General features: G+C 48.0%; 1 protein-coding gene across 7 annotated transcripts in view; it reads left to right on the plus strand.

Moving 5' to 3' along the window:
* METTL22 (methyltransferase 22, Kin17 lysine) overlaps positions 1 to 23,799 on the plus strand; it is a 711,415-nt gene that overhangs the window by 606,991 nt on the left and 80,625 nt on the right. Inside the window, exon 11 of one of the 7 annotated variants that reach the window (XM_069647039.1) lies at positions 3,524 to 3,602. The exons of the other annotated variants lie outside the window; for them this stretch is intronic. Coding sequence (XP_069503140.1) covers positions 3,524 to 3,556 — 33 coding nt within the window. The 3' untranslated portion in view covers positions 3,557 to 3,602. The remainder of the gene's footprint in view (positions 1 to 3,523; positions 3,603 to 23,799) is intronic. 7 annotated transcript variants of the gene reach the window in all.

Genomic DNA, 23,799 nt, shown 5'->3' on the forward strand with positions numbered 1-23,799 from the left:
TCAGAAAGAAGACAGGAGGTTGGTGTCCCATCCTGGACTTGCGTCGGCTAAACAAATACATTAAGGCACAGAAGTTCCGGATGGTCACCCTCCAGCACGTGCTGGGCCAGCTGGAGGAGGGCGACTTCCTATCGTCGTTGGATTTGAAGGATGCGTACTTTCACATCCCCATCCTAAAAGGACACTGAAAGTTTCTCAGGTTCGTAGTCCAAGGGCGGCACTACCAGTTCAAGGCCCTCCCATTTGGATTGAAGTCAGCGACCAGGGTGTTCACCAAGTGCCTAGCACCAGTGGCGGCGCGGCTGCACCTGCAGGGGATCCACGTCTACCCCTACCTGGACGACTGGCTCATCCGAGCAGGGACAAGGGAACTCGCTGTAGAACACACAGCAAAGACCGTCCGGCTGCTCACGGACCTGGGATTCTCCATCAACTTCCCCAAATCCCATCTGGTTCCGTCGCAGGTCGCCCTGTTTCTGGGAGCCAAGCTCGATACAGTAGCGCAGTTGGCCTCGCCGTCGGAGGAAAGAATGCAGACCATCCTGGGCAAGGTACGGCGTCTGCTGGCCACGGATGTGGCCAGAGTGAGGTCCATCAAGTCCCTTCTCGGGATGATGTCCTCTTGCATCTATCTGGTGCGCCTGTGCAGGCTTCGGATGCACCCTCTGCAGGAGTTCCTCTATGCCCGTTGGACGCAAGCGACGGACAGCTTAGAGGACAAGATCTCACTCAACAAAGCATTCCGCCATGCAATTCGAATGTGGGGCACCCACGCGCATCTCGCCGTGGGCGCGGTTTTTCAGACTGCAGCAAACCAGGTGACGGTGACGACGGATGCCTCCCTGGAGGGGTGGGGGAGCGCACGCCGGAGATCTTCACGCGAGAGGCCTGTGGCTCCCGGAGGAGAGGCCGCTCCACATCAACATACTGGAGCTCCGAGCAGTGTTCTGGGCCCTCAAGTCATTCCTCCCGTCCCTCAAGAGCAAGGTGGTGAGGATCTTCACTGACAACACCACCACGATGTTCTACATCCGGAAGCCATGGAGGAACCAGATCCCCAGCCCTGTCCATGGAAGCCCCAGGATCTGTGGCACTGGGCCGTTGCCCAAGGGATGTTTCTGGTGCCTTTTCATCTGGTAGGGATAAAAAACACCATCACCGACTCACTCAGCAGGGAGCTGCACTTGTGCCACGAGTGGGAACTACGCCAGGATCAAGTGGATCATCTCTTCCGGCAATGGGGCAAACCCCAAATCGACCTGTTTGCGGCGGCGACGACAAACTGGTTCGCCAGCAGGTTCCCCCAGCCGAGGAGCATGGGCGATGCTTTCTCGTTCCCCTGGGACGGCCTGTTCCTGTATGCGTTCCCGCCGTTGTCGTTGCTGCTCAGGCTCATCAACCAACTCAAGAGGTCCCGGTGCAGGATGATCCTTGTTGCACCGAGGTGGCCGAGACAGATATGGTTCCCAGTCCTTCTGGACTTGTCAGCGTCCCCACCAGTCAAACTGTCGACGGACGCAGATCTTCTCTCCAGAGAAGGAGGCGCCATTCTTCATCACGACCCGGAGTCGCTGAACTTGCAGGCCTGGCCCCTGTAGCACTAGAGTTTGGAGGGTATGATATCCCGGCTGACTGCAGAGAGGTTCTTGCATAGGCCAGGGCGTCCTCAACTCTCAAGTGCTACGGACACAAGTGGAAGAGGTTCTCTGTCTGGTGCCGTGCACAGAAGATCAACCCTCTACGGATTACAGCCCCTCAAGTGCTACCGTATTTACTGTCGCTGGCCAAAGCTGGACTAGCGCACGCTTCCATCAAGATGTATCTGGCAGCGATTTCCCGATACACCAGAACTGCAGGACGGTCGTCCATGTGGTCTCATCGCCTGGTGAAGGAGTTTATGAAAGGACTGTTCCGTTTGTTCCCGCCCCGGCATGGGAGCTAAACGTGGTGCTGACCAGGCTCATGGGCCCGCCATTCGAGCCCTTGCATTCGGCTCTGTTGAAGTTCCTGTCATGGAAGACAGCGTTCCTTGTGGCCATCACCTCTGCACGACGCGTGGGAGAGATTCAGGCCCTTTCCTGCAAGCCTCCATACTTGACTTTCCACGAGACGAGGGTGGTGCTGAGGACGCACCCCTACTTTATGCCCAAGGTGCCGTCGGACTTCCATCTCAACGAGCCCTTGGTGTTACCAGTCTTTTTCCCGTCGCCTTCGTCGCCGGCCGAGAGGACTTTGCAGTCGCTGGATGTAGCTAGAGCGCTGAAGTTCTACGTGGACCGAACAAAGAGTTTTCGGAGACATCACAGCTGTTTGTGAACTTTGGACCTGTGAACCAAGGGAAGGCTCTCGAAGGCTTCCATTTCCAGATGGCTCTTTGGCTGCATCATGCACTGTCATCGGTTGGCAAACCGACCGTTGCCCGGCCGTCCGAGAGCCCATTCGACCAGAGCGATCGCTGCTACCACGGCGTTCTTGTCTGGTGTGCCCCTGCTGGACATCTGCAGGGCTGCTACATGGAGGTCGATGCACACCTTCACGAGATTCTACTGCGTCGACCGGGATTCCAGGGAGGAGTCCAGAGTCGGCCAGGCAGTGCTGCGCAACCTGTTTGCTTAAGGTGAGCCTGGTGAGGAGGTAAGAGATGCTTAATGTTGAGCCTTGCCACCTCCCGTGGTTGTGCATGTGTGTACTGCTATGTATTCTTATATTCATGAGCATGTGAATCCATGCCAGACCCCATGCTGGAGAAGGAACAAGGTACTTACCTGTAACTGTTGTTCTCCAGCATGGGTCTGGCATGGATTCACATGCGAACCCTCCCTCCTACCCCTCTGCGGCTCTTCACTTGGTCATACTGTCACTTTACGTGCTCCAAAATCTGAGGATTGCTGCCAGGGGCGGGGCTTAGGGAGGGGGCAGTCATTGGCTGGGGGCAGTATGACCCAGAGACCAGTGATTGGTTCTACTAAGAAAGACAGATCAGAAACGAAACTGATCACAAACATCAAAAAACCAAATGTTGACGAATGGTTGACGGAGATGCATATTTTGGCGACATATGATAAAGTTTCATTTCGTAATAAGGATAAGGAGGAAGACTTCATGAAGCTATGGGGTCCCTTTATGGCTCTCTATGATTAATGTAGTTATTGGGTTGCTTTGGTTGCAACGGTATTCATGGTGGGGTTGATGGGTTTCCTTCCTTTCCCTTTTTTGTCTTTTTTCTTTCTCTTTCTCTTTCTCTTTTTCCTTCTTTCTCTTTTTCTCCTTTCCATTAGAAGTGTCATTTGTGTTGTCTTTTGTTAATTCATGTCAATATGTTGAATGTGTTTCGCTATGGTTGGTTATTTGCTGGTATGTACTCTTTATGATGCTTATGTTATTATGTACATTTTGTTCTATCTGATTAATGTGAGACATTGTTACTTTGACAGATATTGTTTATTATGTGTGGAATTTACTAAATTGTTTTGGAAAAAAAAAAAAAAGAAACGAAACTGATATTGATTTTTTCCTTACCGAGGATTCCCAGCCTGACGACGAGGAATATTCATGAGCATGTGAATCCATGCCAGACCCATGCTGGAGAACAACAGTTACAGGTAAGTAACTTGTTCCTTCTTAAAGGACTGACTAATGTGTTCCTGCCGTTACCTTTCCAGGTGCCGGTTTGGGATTTGAATTTGGTTTTGAATGGGTGCTCCATTTGAACCTTTGCACTCTTGTCCTTTGAGATTGTCCTTCAAGACAATGTTCTTGGTTGCGGTTACTTACGCTCGCAGAGTGAGTGAATTTAGTGAATTTGAAGGCACTTTTATCTAAGCCGCCCTTTACTGTGTTCCACAATGACAGGGTTGTACTAAAGGTACGTCCTTCCTTTCTACCCAAGGTAGTATCTGAATTTCATTTGAGCCAGAAAGTGGTTCTCCCTTCTTTCTATCCTCCTCCTCATCCTGGTAAGGAAGAGGAGCGACTCCATAGGTAGGATCCTAGGAGAGCTCTGAGCTTTTATATTTCTAGGATGTCCAGGGTCAGAGTGGATGATCAACTCTTTGTGGGAAATGCTGGACACGGATTGGGGCCAGGCTGTTACTAAACAGACCCTGTCCAGGCGGATTATCCTCACCATTACCAAGTGTTACCAATTGGCGGGTAAGGACCATCCTGAAGGGTTGAGAGCTCATTCCACTAGGGGCGTGGCTACTTCCACAGCCCTCCAACAGGGAGTTCCTATTAGGAATATTTGTGATGCAGCCACATGGGCTTCTATCCACACCTTTGTTAAACATTACTCCCTGGATACGATCCATGGTCAGGATATGGCCTTTGGTAAGGCGGTTCTTTATTCCGGCATCTGATTGGGTACTCTAAATTCTTTTCCCTCCTCCATTTTCTGGTACTACTTTGGGAGTCTGTCAAAGATGTGGAATACGTTGGAGGACACAGTCCATTCGAAGAACAAGTTACTTACCAACTGGTAACGTTCTTTCAACTGGATGTTCCTCGAACGTATTCCACATCTCCCTCCCAGCCTCCCCCTCTGGAGAATTTCCTATGCTATTGCAGCTTACGTTCCCGCAAGGCTATGTGCAGTCAAGCAGGCATTGTAGTGGTGCCACACGTTCTGGGGGAAAAAACATAAACTGAGGCTACGGGCGCCATGCGTTCTATTTATAACGTCTGGTGACGTCACCCTCGACGGAGGCCTTCGAGGGACATCGACCCGAAGTCATCAACGCAGGACGCCCTCTGCAGAAAAACATTCCGAAGTGCACAGCTGTGGACATTACATGTCAAAGATGTGGAATACGTTGGAGGAACATCCAGTCGAAAGAACGTTACCAGTTGGTAAGTAACTTGTTCAACTGTCTCATAGGTTGCTGAAAAGGCCTGAAGCTGTTCTGACATGAAGAGAAGCCGTTGTCTGTCCACATAGGACCCCGGTGATTTTACCCCTACAAAACACAGGTAACCGGGGGAAACGGGAGACCCGGGAGGGGGACAGAAGAGAGCGATAATCATTACTGGAATGCTCATACTCGGCCCACTCACAAGAAAGTATTGGAAATACAGAGAGAGAGAGAGTAATATTCACTACTGGAACACTCATACTCGTCCCAGTCACAAGTCCCAGTCAAAAGAAAGTATTAGAAATACCAAGAGAGAGTACTAATCATTATTGGAATGCTCAAACTTGTACAAGTCCGAAGGAAGGAAAGAGTAAGAACCACTACTGGAACGCTCATACTCATACCAGTAAAAAGGGAGCCTTGAAACTATCAAGAGAGTGATAATGATTTCTGGAACATTCATACTCATCCCAGTATAGATGAGTTAATCAAAGGAAGTGAGAGTGAATATTGGGACTTTATAACCTGTGGTGATCAGGATGAAAGATGCATAATAAAAGAATGGATGCACCTTTGTGAAAGGAAAGAGAAAAAATCACAGGAAGAAGAAGAAAAGAGAAAGAAGCAAAGACACGTAAAGTAACATATTAAGGCCTGGAAGAATCCAGTATCTGAACTGTATAGCCTAATGAGAATGGTGGCTAACAAATATTTGCAAATTCCATATTGAACTGAACTTGGAGAAAACCCATATAACAGGAAAAGGGAGTCATTCTTCTGTACCCTAGTTCTTATAATAGTGGTAGGGTCGGAATAGACTAGTTTTGGACAGTGGACGGAATCCGACTTAAGTCTTGCACAGGCGATCGATGAGCACCTTAGCTAGTTTATTAGGCTTGCAACATCCATAGATTAGGGAGAGTTGGGCCTCTGCACCTTTTTGTTTAAATACAACTACACTAAACTGGTATATCAGATCCTTCCTTCCTCTATTCCTGCCACAGTAGGAAACTTCCCTCATAGGGATAGGAATAGTTGGGGGTTTTACTTTTATTTTAATAAAAACCAGTGAACATGGCATTGACTGGTCTGACTCCTTTTGGTTTGCCACACTTCCCAAATGGAACACTGAAAAAATCAATCAGGTTTTCCATTTTTTTCCTTAAATTGGCCAATGTTAGGTACAGACCATGTAGTGAGGAACATGTTTCACTAATTGCTTTGGAGAGAGATACATTTTTAAGCTGATATTCACCATCTAATGGATAACCAAAGCAAATCAATACCATTAAAGAAGGGCATGTTTCTATGTGAACCAGGAAATTTACTTAACCGTTTTCAGCCTTGGCTACATAATTCACCTGCTGAAGTTCTGCACGTAGTAGCCGGGTTGTTAAATTGTACTTTGGGTATGTGTGACAAAATTATTCCTGCTCTGCAGGAGTACAAGGGTGAGTAGTAGGGAAACATGTACTCATGTCTCACATTCATATCAATCACAAAGGTAAAACGGACACAGTTAAGCGAGCTACTTCTTTTGCCTTTTGTGATAACATGGGCCATGGGTAAGCTATACTCTCGAGGGATGTGAATGTGATTCAGTATCAACCCAAACAGCTAAGTATAACAGTCCAAAATGAAGGGCATTTCCAATACAGGTTCTATAACAATATATATACTTCAATTAAACACACCATCTGCAAGAATGACTAACTAGAAAATCACTGTACAAAACCCACCACTGTGAAAAGAGTAGAGAATATGCAATGAAAGAGAGATGCAGAACTCTGGGTAAGATTACAGGGGTGAAAGGCAATTCAACAACCACAATGTTCTTTAAAAAGGTAATTTCTTTCGATGGAAAAGGTGCACAAGTGACCAACCAGTCTCTGTGGCCCAAAACGGATAATGGGGCCAATAGCACCTTTTTGCAGGTCTTAGGTGATTTGATAGCGTCAAACCAAGCTTCGAGCTGTTGTGCGAGTGGATCAAAAACAGTTAATTTGCGGCGAGTCGTGTTGCCCCGAGCGGTGAAACAGTCAGGTTGGTCCGAATGCAGTGCCCCAGAGCATTGGCCTTTGAGAGGTGCATGGCGGAGTGCCCACCAGGATTGATTTGGGGTCGAGCAGGTTTGAGACCTGTAGTAACCGCTGGTTAGGGTCGGCATGTGACGATGAGTGGTTGATTCGAGCCAAGCAGGTGATCGGCTCAGCAAGGACTCAATGCCGCGTTTAGATAGTTTAAAGTTGCAAACACTGTGGTTTGAACGTTTGCTTGAGTTCCAAAAGCAGCACCGGCCCTGGTTGAGAGGTAGCAAACATGGTCCAAATGTGGTTCGATCGGTTTGATGTGGCAGAGAAGTGTGATTTTAGCTGATCCTGTCTTCCAGGTACTGTGATACCCACTACAGGGGCTCTAAGGCAGGATGAGTCAGTTCAGGGTCTGCTCTCCCAGCCTGGGGAGGTTTGGTGCAGAGTGGCAGGTCCTCGTCTGCAGCAGAATTAACCCCCAAAGTGCCCTGGGAGTGAGCAGGGAGCAGAGCTTTCCTTCGCCTGCGTTTAACTGCTCATTTCTCAACTCCGTTATTGAGGGATTTGGAAAGATTAACTATCTCAAAAGCAGACCAAATGAATTCTTCCTCAGCTAGTTGTCCATGGTTAAATCAGTGAAGGAGTGGGATACCCTTTATTTTAAAGGTAAAAGTCTACAGGTGATAGGACTAAAGCAAACCTGCTTTTAGGTGTCCAATCCCTGTCCTTCAGACAAGTGGACTTCGCCTTCTGACATCATACCCAAAGTGTATTGTGTTGAAGGAAGTGGCAGGATATGAAGGAAGAAAGATAAAGAGAGAAAACAAGATGATGGAATCTTCCTCCAGCTGGTCTGACCTCCCCCGTCTACACTAACCCCAACCACTTTCCTTGTCAATGGCATCAAAGGCCCTATTGTTATACAGCTCCCTGGTGTGAGGCTAGTCCTTTTGGGGTGGGTGTGTGCCCTTGTTTCACTGGCCATCTCCTGCTGGAAGGCTGGTTCTCTCAAGAGAGGGGTTATCCAACCTCACAAAGATTCAGAGAGGCATGGCCCTCTAGTCTCCTGCCCTGTCACTTAGCAGCCCAGGCTGTCTGACCGGAATATACATAAACCTTCCACAGCTGAGGTGGGCTCACAGTGCGGACTGTGAAGAATCTGTGGGTCTTGTCATTTTCTCACTAGTGGGATCCCCTTTGCATGAGATCAATAACTATCACAAGGGAATGCAGGATTTAATAACACATCACCATCCCACACACTCCTCCCCTGTCCACTTTGCCTCTGTACTAGACTCCCCTATCTATATCGGTGGGGTTGAGAACTCAGTCCTCTTTTAAAGTACTGGGACAAGGAAGAGTTCAACTGACTCGCTAGGAGTCCTCAAGATCAGTACTGAGATGAGGCCGATGTGCAGAGGCATAGAGATTACCTGGGGGACCACATGCTGTGGAACTGCTGCAGCACACCGAAGAAGACTACCGGGAGAGACCGTAGAGGAACAGGGTTGACGGGGATGCTTGGTAGGGGCAAAAGGGAGCAGTGGGAGATCCTGACCCAGCTAAATAGGTGAAGAAAGGAATCTCGGGGAGGCAAAGTAACCTTCCCGAGCCCCCAGGAAAGAAACCAAGGAAGACTGGTCTGAGACCTGTGTGCAATGAAGATTACCATCATCAGTCATCTTCATAGTCGCAGTACTTGGCAGGCTAGTGAACCAGGTCTGCCACTGTATCACAAAAGAACCTTACGGGTTTGAGACCCCATACCCCAGAAGTGTTATGAAGAAGAGACCAGTGAAAGGGAAGCATCTTCCCTGGTGTTGTGAGAACTGCATGAGAGAAGTCAAGAGAAGGAAGTCACTCAATTGACATTGTAAGGAGCCTAAGAAAGCCAGGGGAAGGGATTCTCCCTGCTATTTGTAACCTCAGTGCGTAGCCTGAGTGAGACCAAGAGAAGGGAGCCATTCTTTGGGCGTCAATATTTTGAGTTAGTAGTTCACTTTCTTTTTGAGCCAGATAACTTTGCCCCTGTGGAACTTTGTTTATTTTAGCACCATTTAGAACTTTGTGTTTTGAACTCTGAGAAGAAGAACCTGCTTTGCACCTTATATGTAGTGATTAGTGTGAGGGCGAGAGTGGACTTACCTTTATTTTGACATCCTGGCAGACCCTTTCAAGATTTGGTTTAGGCAGGGAAACCCCTCTTAGCGTTGGGGCTAGCGAGGCCTTTTCCCAACCCCCATTTTTCCTTTAAAAAAAAGTCTATATCAACAAACATGACCTTCTTGTGTCAGTCTATCATCTCTGCACCCTTACATGACACATGTATGATCTCAAATGGATCTGGATGTAATAAGTATGAGAGATGCCATCCCCCATACCATAACTCATGGATGGCTTATATTTAAAGTTTACAAATGCCACCAAGATAGTAACTCTCATAGTAGGGGCTTTGTGAACAGGGGGCGCACATCTTAAATGCAGCTCCTGTGCTACAGTAACTTGGCTGTTATTGCAGCTTTAAGAATGCACATGTGCCTACTGAAACTGCTCTTTGCCACATGGGAGCAGGTGCTGCAGATAAGGATGCTGATGGATTCAGCAGGGCACAGGTGTTCACTATGCTTTTGGCATGAAGTTTGTGGAGAAGGGGGCCGTCTGATCAACAGACCAACCCCTCTGAGAATTATCTGCATCATTTTAGATTTAATAGAAATGTAAAAAGCCAGGGTTTCTACACCCTTGCCAGATGGAAAATCTTCAAAAGAGGACAAGGCCCGTATAATCCGTACAAGAAGTTAGGAAGGAGGAAGAGCATTATGGACATACAAGTACCAAAGTATTACAATCATTGTAATTCAGGTACTCTTATTCTGTGGCGCTCCCTCCTTCACAGCTCCCAGCCAGCCATCCCCTGGTTGCATATACCAGGGTTATTTCACAAATGCATCACATAAAGACACGGGCCCGGGCAGTTGGGGTCTTTTGGCCTTTTTATGTAAGGAATGCTGCTGCACAGGCGCATGATGGAGGGTTCTCATGTCGTGGATTTTAAATCCCCCAAATCTTTAGCTGCATTATGGATGTCTGGAGTAGTTTCGTCCTGGCCTGCTGCAGGAGCAGGCTCACAAGCAAGTTACTAAGGAGGGAAGCACAGACTTAGGGGCATGAACCGCCATGAAGGTCATTTGTTTGTATTACCCTGCCCTACACCTCTAGTGTTTATTTTTTGTGCAATCTCTTTGCTATACATATCTTGTATTCCCATGAGTAATTAGCTTGTTATGCAAATTTGTATCTGAGCAGTCCATTCAAATCCATGACCTGTGCAAATGACGTTTGCCACCCCAGCTTCCACAACCCTCCCAAACATAAGACTTAAACATTTGTTTAGTGCAACAAAAGAAAGACATGAGTATGAACCAATGCAATCTGAACAGCGCACCTAGAAAGTACATACCATCTAGCACAAGTTAAAAAACACTGAAAGCTGCGTCATTCCCTTCAATCCAGACTATTCCTTCCAGCAACAAGAGTCAATACGCTTACATCATTAAATTAACTTTCGCCTAAGTCTTCCAGTCAACCAGTTTGCACCTTGCAAGGGAGCCCCAGCAGTGAAACTATGCATATAGTGCTTCATATACAGTGGCAAGGGGCCACTATTCTTCCCTAACCCACGTCAAAGCCCTCAAAAGTAGCCTGTGATGATATGCGCCATCACAATCCCCCATTCCCTTTCCGCAGAAGAGATTGTGAGATGTCTGTAATGGGATAATTTATCTCAAAATGCTGATTTGGTGGAAGACTGCTATTTCACTAATCTCATGTAAGGGATTAAGTTTAGGTTAACATATCTTAAAACCTGAGTTTCTGCATGTACAGAAGGGATGTAAACTAGCAGTTCGGTATTATAAGAAAAGGAGAGACTACTGATCAATGTGTTCTGTTCACAAATTGTACTCTTCTATGTACTCCCCAGGTTGGGTAATTTATGGGTTTCTTATGTACATATTAAAGTTAACCAATGTCATAATTAATATGCAAAATATCAAATAACGTATTGCAAAATATGAATTCATACCTCAGAACACTGCTAACTTATTTACAAAAACCCTTGCTTAAAAAGACATTAATACATGTTCTACAAACGAATCAGCATGAATTTAAGAAGAGTCAAATACGAACCTTAGACTCACAAATAAAATTCTGTTAAGTCAATTAAAGGTTTGACACATGATTAACTTCTATTTCATCTACCACAGTTTATTTAAGAAGAGAGAAGAATCATTAAGCTCACAATTGAAATTATAGAGAGTCAATTGATACATTTTACAAAAATGCAACCTTCTGCTATTCATGCCTTCTAGGGAAGACCATCATGCCACAATTTGTTTGAGAAGAGATAACAAATCTTAGACTCATAATTGAAATGATATGGAGCCCGTTTAAATATTTGATACGTATACAAACTTGTATTCTTTGTAGGTACATCCCAACCTAATCATGTATTCTACTGATGACCCTACATGTACCTGTCCCTAACTGCTTTGACTGATGGACATTCTTCAGGGGTATATAGAAAAACTGCAATACAGTCTTTAAGCTTATTCATTTTATCACTTAATCTCTTGTATTGGGTTCTCGATCAGCCTTCTTTAGATTCTTAGATGAATATTCTTATTTGAAAGTGATCAAAACACTCTTTATCATTTGTGCAACAACTATTTCTGTGAAATGTGATGAATTTGGGGACATCACCACTTCTCCTATAGGGAGACTCTCTCCTCAGATGGCCACGGAAAGGCAGGAGCTACCTGACTCTGATCCTGGCTATCTGCGGGCGTACCACAGGGACGGAGCCGACTCTTGTAGGGGGAGTGTGAGATTTTCAGGTGAGACATTGTTTGCCTCATATATTCTACAACATTCTAGACCCCCTGTTAACCACCAAAGCCTTATGGAATATTGCCAGACTGAAGTAGAGACTGTGGGCCTCATTACGAGGTTGGAGGTAGCCTTTCCGGTTTTACCGGCAAGGCTACCTCCAAACTCTCATCCGGCTCCGGCACCTGTGAATGGGCAAATACCGGGCTATTCCGACCCAGCCGTACCCGGCAATTGCCCTTTTGCGGGTGCCGGGCCGGTACATCCCCATTCCCATTTGAGCCCCATATGGCTCAATGGGAATGTGGAGGGTGCTAGCACCGGTACCGCTAATAACGGTACCGCTGCTACCATCATGTTCTGCTCGCGGGTGGCCTTTACGGCCACCAGGCCAGACCTGGTGGCTGCAAAGGGCACCCGAGAGCACAACTCCTAGTATGGCGGTACGGTAGCAACGGTGCCAGTAGCGATACCGGCGCTGTTGTTGCCTTACTGCCATACTTGTAATGAGGCCCTGTGACTGAGAATAATTACCCATTCACTGCATACTCCTCCTTTGGAAGTACTGAGACAAGGAGGAAGAAGGGAGTGGCAAGGAACACTTGAAACAGCAAGACAAGGTGGCGGTCTACTGTTTGGAAGTCGCTGAGTGCTTCCGGGAAGCTTAAAGCAGTCACAGCTGAAGCCGTAAGGGAGAAGGAGATGTCACAGAAGCCGAAGGAGGAGTCACCAGGAGAGAAGGGGAAAAAGCTGAGAGGAAAGCTGCAAAGAAACACAGCTTGTGCAAACACAAAGGTATCTGCTAGAGGTGAACCGTCAGCTGATGTCCCTGCAGAGACTGATGTAAGCGGCGTGATGGGGAGACTGGTCAGAAGAGGCATTTCACTTTGTTGCCAGCGGCAGACAGAGCTGTGCAGGGCAACAGAGGGAGCGGGAGCCAAACAGCTAACGGAACACCCTGCCAGCCAGTGCGAGGACAGACTCACTGCTTGGTAGCCTGAGACCTTGGGAGCCGCGTACAGTAGAGAAGGACGGAGCAAAAGCAAAGCGATTGGCATGACCGCCGCTGAGGCAGCAGCTTGAAGAAGGCACAGGCGGAGGGACACTGAAATCACCTGGTAATCCCAGGGAAAGCAAATGGGATACTGGATGGTTTGAGAGTGTATGCTGCATCACAGAAATAAATCAAGTAGAAGAAAGTCGAGCAAACATTGAACAGAACTTTGCTAAACCAAAGTCTATAAAGAAATACTGGGCAGATATATTTTTGCGGTTGGAAGAAAGTAAGAATGAAAGAGAGAATGTCCTGGCAGGTTAGTGTACCAAGGAATGGAAAGTTGAAGTGAACCAGGGGATTAGAATAATTTCTCCAAGAATTCAGCGTATCCTTTGAACAGTGATGAAGTCCTGGCAATGGAGTAAACGGGCATTGTGCGAGTCTGGAACCCACACGCTAGTTTATTAAAAGACACATACCCGTTTGCCAAGTGAGGAGTGCAACTCCAAGAGGAGGGAGTCATCCTCTTGGTCTCATTTTGAATTGGAACTTTGTTTTAATTTGGTTAAACTTTGTACGGCTGAGAGGAGTCATCATCCTATTAGCCACCGTGTGAAAACCCAGGGGAACAGAACCATACCCCCTAAACTGTGAACTTTGTTGTTGGAACTTTGAGTTGAACATTTCCTTTTTTTATTCACAGATTATTGCAGCATGTGAAGAGAAGACTTCCCCTTTCACCTTTAGAGTCATTGTTCGAAAGTGAGGGTTAGGTTAGGTTTACAGACACGGGACTAAAGACTTATTCATTTTGGATATTCTGACATTGACGGCCTTTAGTATTTTTTTTAGTTGAGATAGGGAGACCTCCCGAGAATTAGCATTAGACAGGCATTTTTTCCAATCCCATTTATATGTTAATAAAAGTCTTTAACCACAACTATGCCTGAAATGTGTCTGTCTCACTCCTAACCTCATCGCAGAACATTCTTATCATGTACCTTCAATGGATTGTCTTTCTCCCGCAGATTCCTCATCAGATAACCATTCCAGCGTTAGCTGCTGTGAAAACTTTTCAACAAGGGGGGCATAGTGCACCTCACCTGGGCCGTCGATCCATCTTGCCTCGATGCGGCAGTCGTCGACTCCAGGCATGACGGTGGTGGTCGTACATATACTGCGTCACTATGCCCCTGTACCTCAGTTCTTTTTTTTCCACATCTTCAGCACGCTGCTTGGGAACAACTCTTCTCACGAGAATCTTTTCAACCGACGAATTTGTCAATTGTTTAATGAGATCTCTATACCATGTCCACTCCCAAGGTGTAAGGCTTCAAGCACTGCAAGGACTGCAGTTCCAAAATGTCCAACACAGGCCCACACAGCGTCTGGTGCCTCATTGTCGATCATGTCACCGAGGACTGTGGTTCTTGTAGGAAGATGAATCCGAAATGACTATGGGAGAGGGCTGCGAAACTCACGGTAGGCCGGCCCCCATCTAAATCTCTGGCCCGCTCGACCGTCTGATCGTCGGAGCTTGATATTGAGGGGCCTACTTCTCTGTAAAGGAGAATAGGCATCGGAAGAAAGCAAAAAAAGAGGTCACACTCTCGGAGCCACTCCTCTTCCTTGCATAAAAAGAAAAGGCATAATTGACGCAGGCACGGGTCCTACTTGTCGGATGAACCCGATAAGTCTGTGGCGGGGCCTATATGCAAGGCCGAGTGGGAGGATTTCAAAGAGCAGATCCTTGATATGTTTCAAAAAGCCGCTGCGGGTATGTGCGATACCTCAAGGCAGCAGGGTTTGGTGGCTTCAGTGGCGCCCAGTAACCCTGTGACGTCATCATCAAAGCCCTCTGACTTGTTGCCGAATGTGGCCAGTACGGCCTTGGTGTCGATGGTAGCCAGTTCACCTGGTGCATATTACTACCAGTGCGCCCCCTGCATCGAAGCATCTTTCCATCGGTATCGGCGCCGATAGGCGAACGTTCGTACGTTCCGCAGTCGAGAACTGTGTTTTTTGGCACAATGACAGCAACTTTAGACGACAATGACGACCAGATGACGTGTGGCTTCAACCCTGCTTATGCAGGCGAAGGAGGCAGAGACTTTTTTGCAGACCAGGCAGATTTTGTCTTTTTGCTGAGGGCCTCCATGATGCCAGTGGCCTGGCCACCTCTTCTTATTTGGAGACGCAACATGCTCACCCTTATGGGCATGCAAATGCCAAATACCGTGCCACAGTGGATAGGGTGGTCGATACCCTAGGTCAGGTTAGGAAATCACAGACATTCTGGAGGAAGGACCCTCTATGGAGAGAGCTATTCCATTTAATGTGGCTATTGCTGACCCCATCACCACCTTATGGCAGAGTCAATGCACTGCTCCTTCGGTGAACTCCAACTTCATGAAGAAGTAAAGGCCGGCAAGGGGAGACCCGTTATCTCTCCATTCATCCAACACCAAAGGTGTTAGTGGTGCAGGCAGCCACTTTTAACATTAGGCCAGTCACATCCACATCCAGATATAGGGAAGGTAGGAAGGTTGACATCCTAGCCAAAAAGGTGTTCTCTTAGGGCAGTATGGCCGTTAAGGCAGTTAACGTGCCCTGAGCGTTCGCAAAGTACACGTTTGGCTTGTGGAGGGCTGTCAGTGAAGCTGCTCAGTACATTCCCGAAGGGGAGATGCGGGAGAGCTTCCAAAGAATTGTGGATGATGGTAAGGCGATGGCTCGGCAGTCTTTGCAGATGGACCTGGACGCTGCGGGCTGCGGTGAAAGATCTATGGGGTCAGCGACTGTCTTGAAGAAAGTCTTATCTTCACACATCTGGGTTCTCACCCAACGTCCAAAACAAGCTTACAACACTCAAGGTGCATTGCAAATTAAAACTTTGAATACATTGAGTTCCCACCTTTCCTCATAATGATAAATCTAAAGCCCCAGGGTATTATAATTCAGTACGTTAGATTTAGACAAAACTTAGTCCAAGATGGCGCATACAGATCGGCAGGCCAAGAACAGTGAGCTTATTTAAACGCGCATGAACAGCGGTTGCTAAACAATGTGGAGATGCGAGAAACGCGTAGGACCCGTTCAAGCCGTCGTTAGCATGGACACCTGCACAGCAGAGAGCGAGGCTATAATTCTAGATATAAATATACTACGGATCAAACACGATTGCACAAATCACCCACCGCAATTAAGAAAGACTGATAGAAATACGTTATGTCATATAGATAGATGCCTTTGAAAGATCATAAGTCGGCCGTGTTCACAGTGACGTCTAGACACCATTAGAGACGACGCTGAAGCTCCCCATAGCAACTGGAATCTGGAGAAATCATATGTGATGAGCACGCTTCACTGGAAGGTGCGACCAGATCAATGTAATAAACACCAGCAGGATGCATATCACATGAGCAAATAGTTATCTAATGCTATAAGAGATAATATACAGTAAACAAATCAGTTGAGAGCAAGTACTAATATACTAAACCATTCTCAGCTTTCAGAAATGAAAAGTTCTGTATGTGAAAGACTCAGTTAGTGGCACAGCTGAGCAAGAAGCAACTCTGCTTTACTACGTTAGGAAGTTGACGAGGCGAGTCATTGCCATCAAATATATGAAACCCGTCACTAAATTCATATCAATGCTGGTCTCCTAGTGGGACACATCGCTTTATTAAGCGACTGATCCCACTGGAGACCATTTTTATTACCAAAACATTAAAGAAGCTTCTTTATTTACAGCGCATCCATTTCTCTAGCAGTGAAAAGGGCTATGTTACCAGGTCCACAGCTGTTTCAAAGGTCAGTGCCTTAGAGCATATTGATCTCTTTAATGTAACTTTTACTTAATAATAATTCAAAGAATTATAGTTTGTCTTTGGTATTCACACACTAACGAGGAATTATTTTAATATCTATTTTTCAGAATATAATAACAATCCATTATATCCATACCTGAAGAAGGGCATGAGAGCCCAAAATGCATAGTATTCAATAGGAGATATCAACCTGAGGAATCTCAGCACAGCACGGACAGAAACATAAATTCCTATATAGATATCTAGGTTTACAATACTTAGATTATTTATAATGTGATACTGCTTTTGAATCAAAAGTCAATGAATTGATCTCATTTTTGTAATTATCAAGCAAAAAATTTGAGTGACAGTTGAACATTGAGTGTAGTGAAACCAACTACCAACATAAGAGTTTGTTAGATTATATAATTTATATATATATGTTAATTACAGTAATTAATTTCTATTACTGATAATTTGAATCACTTGAGAATTGTATTTTATACAGACACGTAGAGTATTTAAAAAGTAAAAAAAAAGTATACAACCTTTTTAAAAAAAACCTATTTTGAATGGGGTTTTGATTAAGGATTTTCTGCAGTTAGATTGCATAAGAGTGCCCTTGTTTGCCCCTCAGTGATTTTCGAGTAGCCTGCCTTTACACTTCCCTAAAAAGGCCACCTGACAGACCACCCCTTCCTCAACAACCGGAACAGGGGCTCCAGGAAGAGCTGTGAGCTCTGCTTTTGAAGGGTGCATGGAAGAGGTACCTCCTGAGCAGAGAGGATTGGGCTGGTATTTTCTGGTACCCAAGAAAGGGGGATGACTCCGTCCCATCTTGGACTTCAGGGCCTTGAACAAGTTCCTGATGGTGATGTTGGGAGAAATTCTCCACGCTCTCCAGCATTAGGACGGGTTTAGTGTCAATAGATCAGGGAGTATATTTCCTCTTGCTGATCCACCAGAAGCACCGGGAAATTCCTGACATTCCTCATTTTTTTTTTTATTTTATATTTATAAAGCGCTCACACAGCCCGCAGGCATCGAGGCGCTGTTACAGGAATTGTATGTTTTTCTTAGTTGCGTATTTTTTTTTTTGTTTGGTTGTCTTAGTTACGTATTTATAACGCGCTTAAACACACAGAGGTTTCTAAGCGCGGACCCGAGGATCGAACCTGTTGCTTCGTGTCGTCTTGCTTCCAAGACGCGCACGCTGCCGCTGAGCTATCCTCCCGGGATGAGGAGGGTCTCATAGGGGACAAACACTACCAGTTCAGGTTGCTCCCCTTTGGGTTGACCTCCGTTCCAAGGGTTTTCACCAAGCAAATGGCGGTAGCTGCGGGCCACCTCTGGAGATCCAGCATCCATGTGTTTCCATACCCGGTGACTGGTAGATCCAAGGGAAATCGACAGAGCACGTTTTGTCCCAATTTGAGGACATTTGCTCACTACTCCACAGGCTGTGCTTCTTCCTGAACTTGGAGAAGTCCCACACAACAACAACACAATGGCTCCAGTTCATCAGAGGTTTCCTAGACATTCGGGTGGGGAAGGCCTCCACCCCCCCACCCGAGGAGAGAGTCGCCAGTGTCAGGCAGATGGTTCAGCTGTTCCAGTGCCACAGCACCTTTCCAGCGGCTTCCTTCCTCCGCCTCTTGGGTCTCATGGCCTCCTGCATTTTTCTAGTGCCAGAGGCCAGACTGTGAATGTGGTCCCTGCAATCGCTCCTGCAGGGTCAATGGTGCCAGCATTTTGGCACATTATAAAAGTGTCCATGTCGGTGGCCAACAATCTCTCTTGGTGGGCCAGCAGCAAGAACATGTTGGCAGGGGAGCCTTTCTGGCCTCCGTGGCCCCAGGCCAGGGTGGTCATGGATGCGTTACTGATGGGTTGGGGCGCTCACTCTGAGGATTTTTTTAAGTGAGCAGTTTTTGGTCCACAATGGAAACTCAATGGCACATCAACAGGCTGGAACTGCAAGCGATCAGGTTAACCCTCTCTAAAAGGGAAGCACGTCCTGATTATGACGGAGAATACAGTGGCCATGCACTACCTGAACAAGTATGGTGGTGTGCGTCACCCCCCCGCCCTTTACAAAGAGGCGATACAGCGATGATTCTGGCTTTTAGAGAATCTGATTTCAGTCTCTGCAGTACATCCGCCAGGGATGGAGTACCGATTGGCAGACTGTCTGAGCAGGCAGGGCATTGTCTTGGGGTACCCCAGTAGTGGATCTGTTTGCCACTGAGTCCAACAGGAAGTGCAGACAGTTTTGCTCAAGGGAATTCCCGGTGAGAGGCATAGTAGGGGATGCATTTTTGGTGGAGTGGACATTCGATCTCCACTATGTCTTCCCTCAGATTCCCAACATTCCATGGGTTCTCAGGAGGTTGAGGAGGTTCCCAGCGACCCTGATCTTGATCACCCCAGATTGGGTGAGGAGAACATGGTACTCAGAGCTTCTGGACTTGGCCATCTGCCCACCTCTCCGGTTGCCTCGATGGCCGAATCTCCTATCTCAGTCGGAAGGTCGGGTACTCCACGGAACCCGGAATCCCTCAACATACATGCATTACTCTGGAGAGGGTGAGATATGACGACTGGCCTATGGTGCCTCGGCATGGGTTACGACATGGAGAGGTGTGCGTTGTGCACTGAAATGCACCCAGAATCGGTGCGAGAACGGGCAGCTAAACTTGCTTTAAGCCGACGGCCTTAAAACTCTCCAGCACGGTTGACCATCTGGTCTTTGGAGGCAGAAACTGAGTGGCCTACCCCCGAAAAAGATGAGGAGAAACATCGGCAGAGGAAGAAGCAGCCTCATTCTAGGAGCCACTCTTCCTCATTGTCATCGTGAAAGAAAGAGTCGCTACCGTCGAGACTCCAGTTTCGTCAACGGAAGGAGGCAAGCCTTCGGCTGGGCTGACCACTTGTCAAGAGTGGGAAGATTTCAAGGTCTCCATGCTTGAAATGTTTCGGAAACATGCCGCTGCATGTGCGACAGCAACATGCCTTGGAGGCAACAGCGTCGCTTGGTAATACCGACCTTTTTACAAGCCCCAGTGCCGACGCCATCGGTGTCAGGGAAGCCTTTGGGCTTGATGCCAAAAAAGACGCTGAAATCTTTGATGCCTGGGCCTTCCTGCGCAAATCAAGGTTTGAGCGTCTCTGAAGCCGTCTTGGTGCAACAGCCTCGATCGACGCCGACAATCACCATATCGATGCCAAAGGTCCGGTGCTCAGCGAAAAACCATTTAACCCGAATCTCCCGGACCAATTTATTTATGTCACTGTCCTCTATGATTTTTTACGTCACTATGTCATCCATTTTTGGCATCAATCATGCAAATGACATGGGAGGAGTCGATCCTATGTACATGGTCAAAGGGGGCGCTGATTATTTCGAGAATCAGGCTCAGCTATTAGAGCTGGCACAGGGGCTTCATGATGCCAGCCGGCTGGACACTTCACCTGACCTGGAGTTTCAGCAATGCCAACCCTATACCCACAGCAAGTTTAGGGCACTGGTAGAGAGGGTGATTGACACCTTGGGACTGCAGACTTCATCTATGCCAGTCCAAGGGTATGAACTCAGATATACTGGATGAGGGTTCGGTTACGGAACGACCCTGTAGCCTCTCTGTGGCAGCATCCCTGCGCCATCCCCCCCCGGTCAGCTCCTCCATGACCGGAAATTATAGGCTGACAAGAGGAGACCCGTCATTTCTGTCTTCGCTCCCCTCCCCGGAAGGTCTTGTTATCCAAACTGCCACAGGCTCTACCAGACCAGCATCTTCGACTTCCAATCTGCCGCCTGATAGAGAAGGCAAGAGAATTGACGCCATGGCCAAGAATGTTTTCACATCGGACAGCATGGCTCTGAAAGCCACAAACATGGCTAGTGGTTTTACAAAGTACTCCTTCGGCCACTGGAAGGCAGTAGAAAATGCTACACAATATATCCCTGAGGAAGAAATGCGAGACGGCTTCGTACAGGTGGTGGTGGATGGGAAAGAGGTGGTCAGGCTGTCGCTGCAAACGGGCCTGGATTTGGCCGACTGTGTGGGCCGCTCGATGGCATCGCCGATTGCATTGAGGAGGCAGGCCTACTTGAGGTTTTCAGGCTTATTGCCTAATGTCCAAAACAAACTCCTGAACATGCCCTTTGAGGGCGAACATCTTTTCAGCCTTAAGGCTGTTGATTCCTTAGAGAAATGTAAGGAGTCAAAGATTGCTGCAAAGTCACGAGGCCTAGCTACGCAGCCGGCCAAACCTACCTTCAGCTGTTCCTCCAGGGGCAGAGGCTATAGGTGTTCTGTGCCTTCCATCAGGAAGGCGCAACTCCCGCAGTCCAGGCAAGGGCAGAAGTGTATACCGCCCCCAGGAAGGGACAAGGGGGGCTTCCAGAGGCCAACAGGAAGCGCAGAGGCTTTGATTTTCCCCTCCTACAGACTTGAGGTGGACGGCTGGAGCACTGGCCCCAATGGTGGGAGATTACTTCCGATGCATGGAGCTCGTGCGGTGGGGCTTTTTTCTGCCCTTCTTAAGGAAACCTGTAGACAGATCTCCACCACCTCCAAGCTAACCGGGAAAGTAGCTCAAGGAAGAACTGAGAGCCATGTTGTTGAAGGGTGCTGTGGAAGAGGTACCACCCAGGCAAAGAGGATCGGGCTGCTATTCCCAGTATTTCCTACTGCCAAGGAGGGAGGAGGTCTCTGTCCCATTTTGGACCTCAGGGCCTTGAGCAAGTTCCAGAGGAAAGACAAGTTCAAGATGGAGATGTTGAGAGAAATTCTCCATGCTCTCGAATTGCAGGACTGGCTGGTGTCTATAGATCTACAGGATGCTTATTTCCATGTGCCGAAAGCACATGAAGTTCCTGAGGTTCCTCATAGGGTAAACCACTATCAGTTCAAGATGCTTCCCTTTTGGTTGACCTTTGACCAAAGGGTCTTCACCAAGCTCATGGCAATAGTCGTGGCTCACCTCAGGAGATCCAGAGTTCACATACTCCCGTACCTGGTGGACTGGCTGATCCGGGGGATGTCGGCGGAGTGGGTTGTCTCACCTGGAGGACACCACCTCACTACTTCACAGGCTGGGCTTCTCCCTGAACTTGAAGTCCTACGTGACGCCAGTCCAGAGGCTCCAGTTCCTGCCTGATCAGGGTGTCCGCCAAGGAGCATCTCTGGAGGATAGCTCAGGGGCAACATGCTTGTCATAGAAGCAAGACGACGTGGAGCAACACAGGTTCGATCCCCGGGTGCCCGCTTAGAAATGTCTGGGTATTAAGCATAACAAATTACAATCGGAGCAGTCGTAGACCCTTGGGCGGGGAAGGCCGTTTCCAACCCCCTTCCCCCGAGGAGTGAGCCAGCAACATTGTGCAGATTGGTGAACCAGTTCCGGAACCACGCCGCCTTACGAGCAGCTTCCTTCCTCTGCCTTTTAGGCTTCATGGCCTCCTGTATCTTTTTAGTGGCAGAGGCAAGGCTGCACATGAGATCTCTTCAATGGCTCCTATGGGGCCAGCGGTCCCAGTACCTCGGAACTCATTCAGACTCCCTTGTGGTATCCAGGGCAGTGAGCGACGACCTTGGTTGATGGGCCGACAGCAGCAATCTCATGGCGGGGGAACACTTCTGGCCTCCGTGGCCTCAGGCCCGAGTGGTCACGGATGCTTCTTTGAAGGGTTGGGGTGCTCACTGCAGGGACTTGCAGTGAACGCCCTTTGGTCAGCAATGGAAGACAGGTGGCACATCAACAGGGTAGAGTTGCGAGCCATCAGGTAAGCCCCGAGAGCGGAAGCTCCATCCCTGAAGGGGAAGCATGTCCTGATTCTGACTGACAATACGGTGGCCATGCACTACCTGAACAAGCAAGGTGGCGTGCGCTCCCTGCCCTTTGGCAGAGAGGCGATGCAGCTGTGGTTCTGGGTATTGGAGAACCGGATCTCGGGCTCAGCAGTTCAACTGGCGGGGGCAGAGAACAGTTTGGCGGACGCTTTGAGCCGGCAGACCACGGTCTCACATGAGTGGGAAGTGTGCCAGGAAGTCCTAGAGGAGGTCTTTTCTCACTGGGGTACCCCATCAGTGGACCTGTTTGCCACAGAGTCCAACAGGAAGTGCAGACAGTTTTCGAACGGTGCGCTGGCAGATGCATTTCGGGTGGATTGGACCTTCCCTCTCCACTATGCTTTCCCTCCGGTTCCCGTCATTCTTTAAGTTCTGAGGAGGCTCAAGAGGTTTCGAGCAACCATGATCTTAATCGCCCCAGACTGGGTGAGGAGGACATGGTACACGGACCTTCTGGATCGGACCATCTTCCCACCTCTCCGGTTGCCTCAGCACCCAAATCTCCTAACCCTGTTGGAACGTCGGGAGCTTCACCCAAACCCGAAGTCCGTAAACCTACATGCGTGGCTCTTGAGAGGATGAGATATGGTGACTGGGACCTCTCTGAGGAGGTGCTAGAGGTGTTGCTGGCTGCATGTAGACCATCTACAGGATCGCTATACGTGTGCAGGTGGAGAAGATTTGAGGCGTGGTGCAGGGAACGCGAGATTGACCCTATCTCTTGCCCCACCACTTCAGTGATGAAGTTCTTTCTGTCACTGGCCTCAGCAGGCCTTCAAGTTAACACAGTCAAAAGATATTTGGCAGCCTTGTCTGTGTTTAAAAGGTCCCGGATCAGGGTTCATATTTCACAATCCCAGTGATAGCTCAATTCCTGAAGGGCCTTGTAAATAAGTTTCCGCCAACTCCCTTTGTTGTCCCAGACTGGGATCTTAATCTGGTTCTAACCTTCCTGATGGCGGCTACTTTTGAGCCCATGCATACCTGTTCTTTGCAGTTGCTCTCTTTCCAGACAGCCTTCTTACTGGCAAAAACATATGCTAGGCTGGTTAACGAATTGCAGGCCCTTTGTTGCAAACTGCCCTTTTTACGTTTCGTTCGATAAAAGGTCTCGCTTAAAGTAAGGCTGGGATTTCTACCAAAGGTGGTGTCTGAGTTTCATCTATCGCAGGCCATAGCCCTGCCAGTCTTCTACCCACCTCTGAAGAGGAGCGTTTCCATCGATTAGATCCCAAAAGGGCCCTGTGTTTCCACATTGCAAGGATGTCTGTAGTTCGGAAATCTGACTAACTCTTCGCAGCCTATTCTCTAGCCCGTAATGGCCTGGCAGTAACGAAACAAACACCATCCGGGTGGATCATTTTGTGCATA

The sequence above is a fragment of the Ambystoma mexicanum genome, chromosome 2q (assembly GCF_040938575.1).
Source record: "Ambystoma mexicanum isolate Mex_15411 chromosome 2q, UKY_AmexF1_1, whole genome shotgun sequence".
NCBI lineage: Eukaryota > Metazoa > Chordata > Amphibia > Caudata > Ambystomatidae > Ambystoma > Ambystoma mexicanum.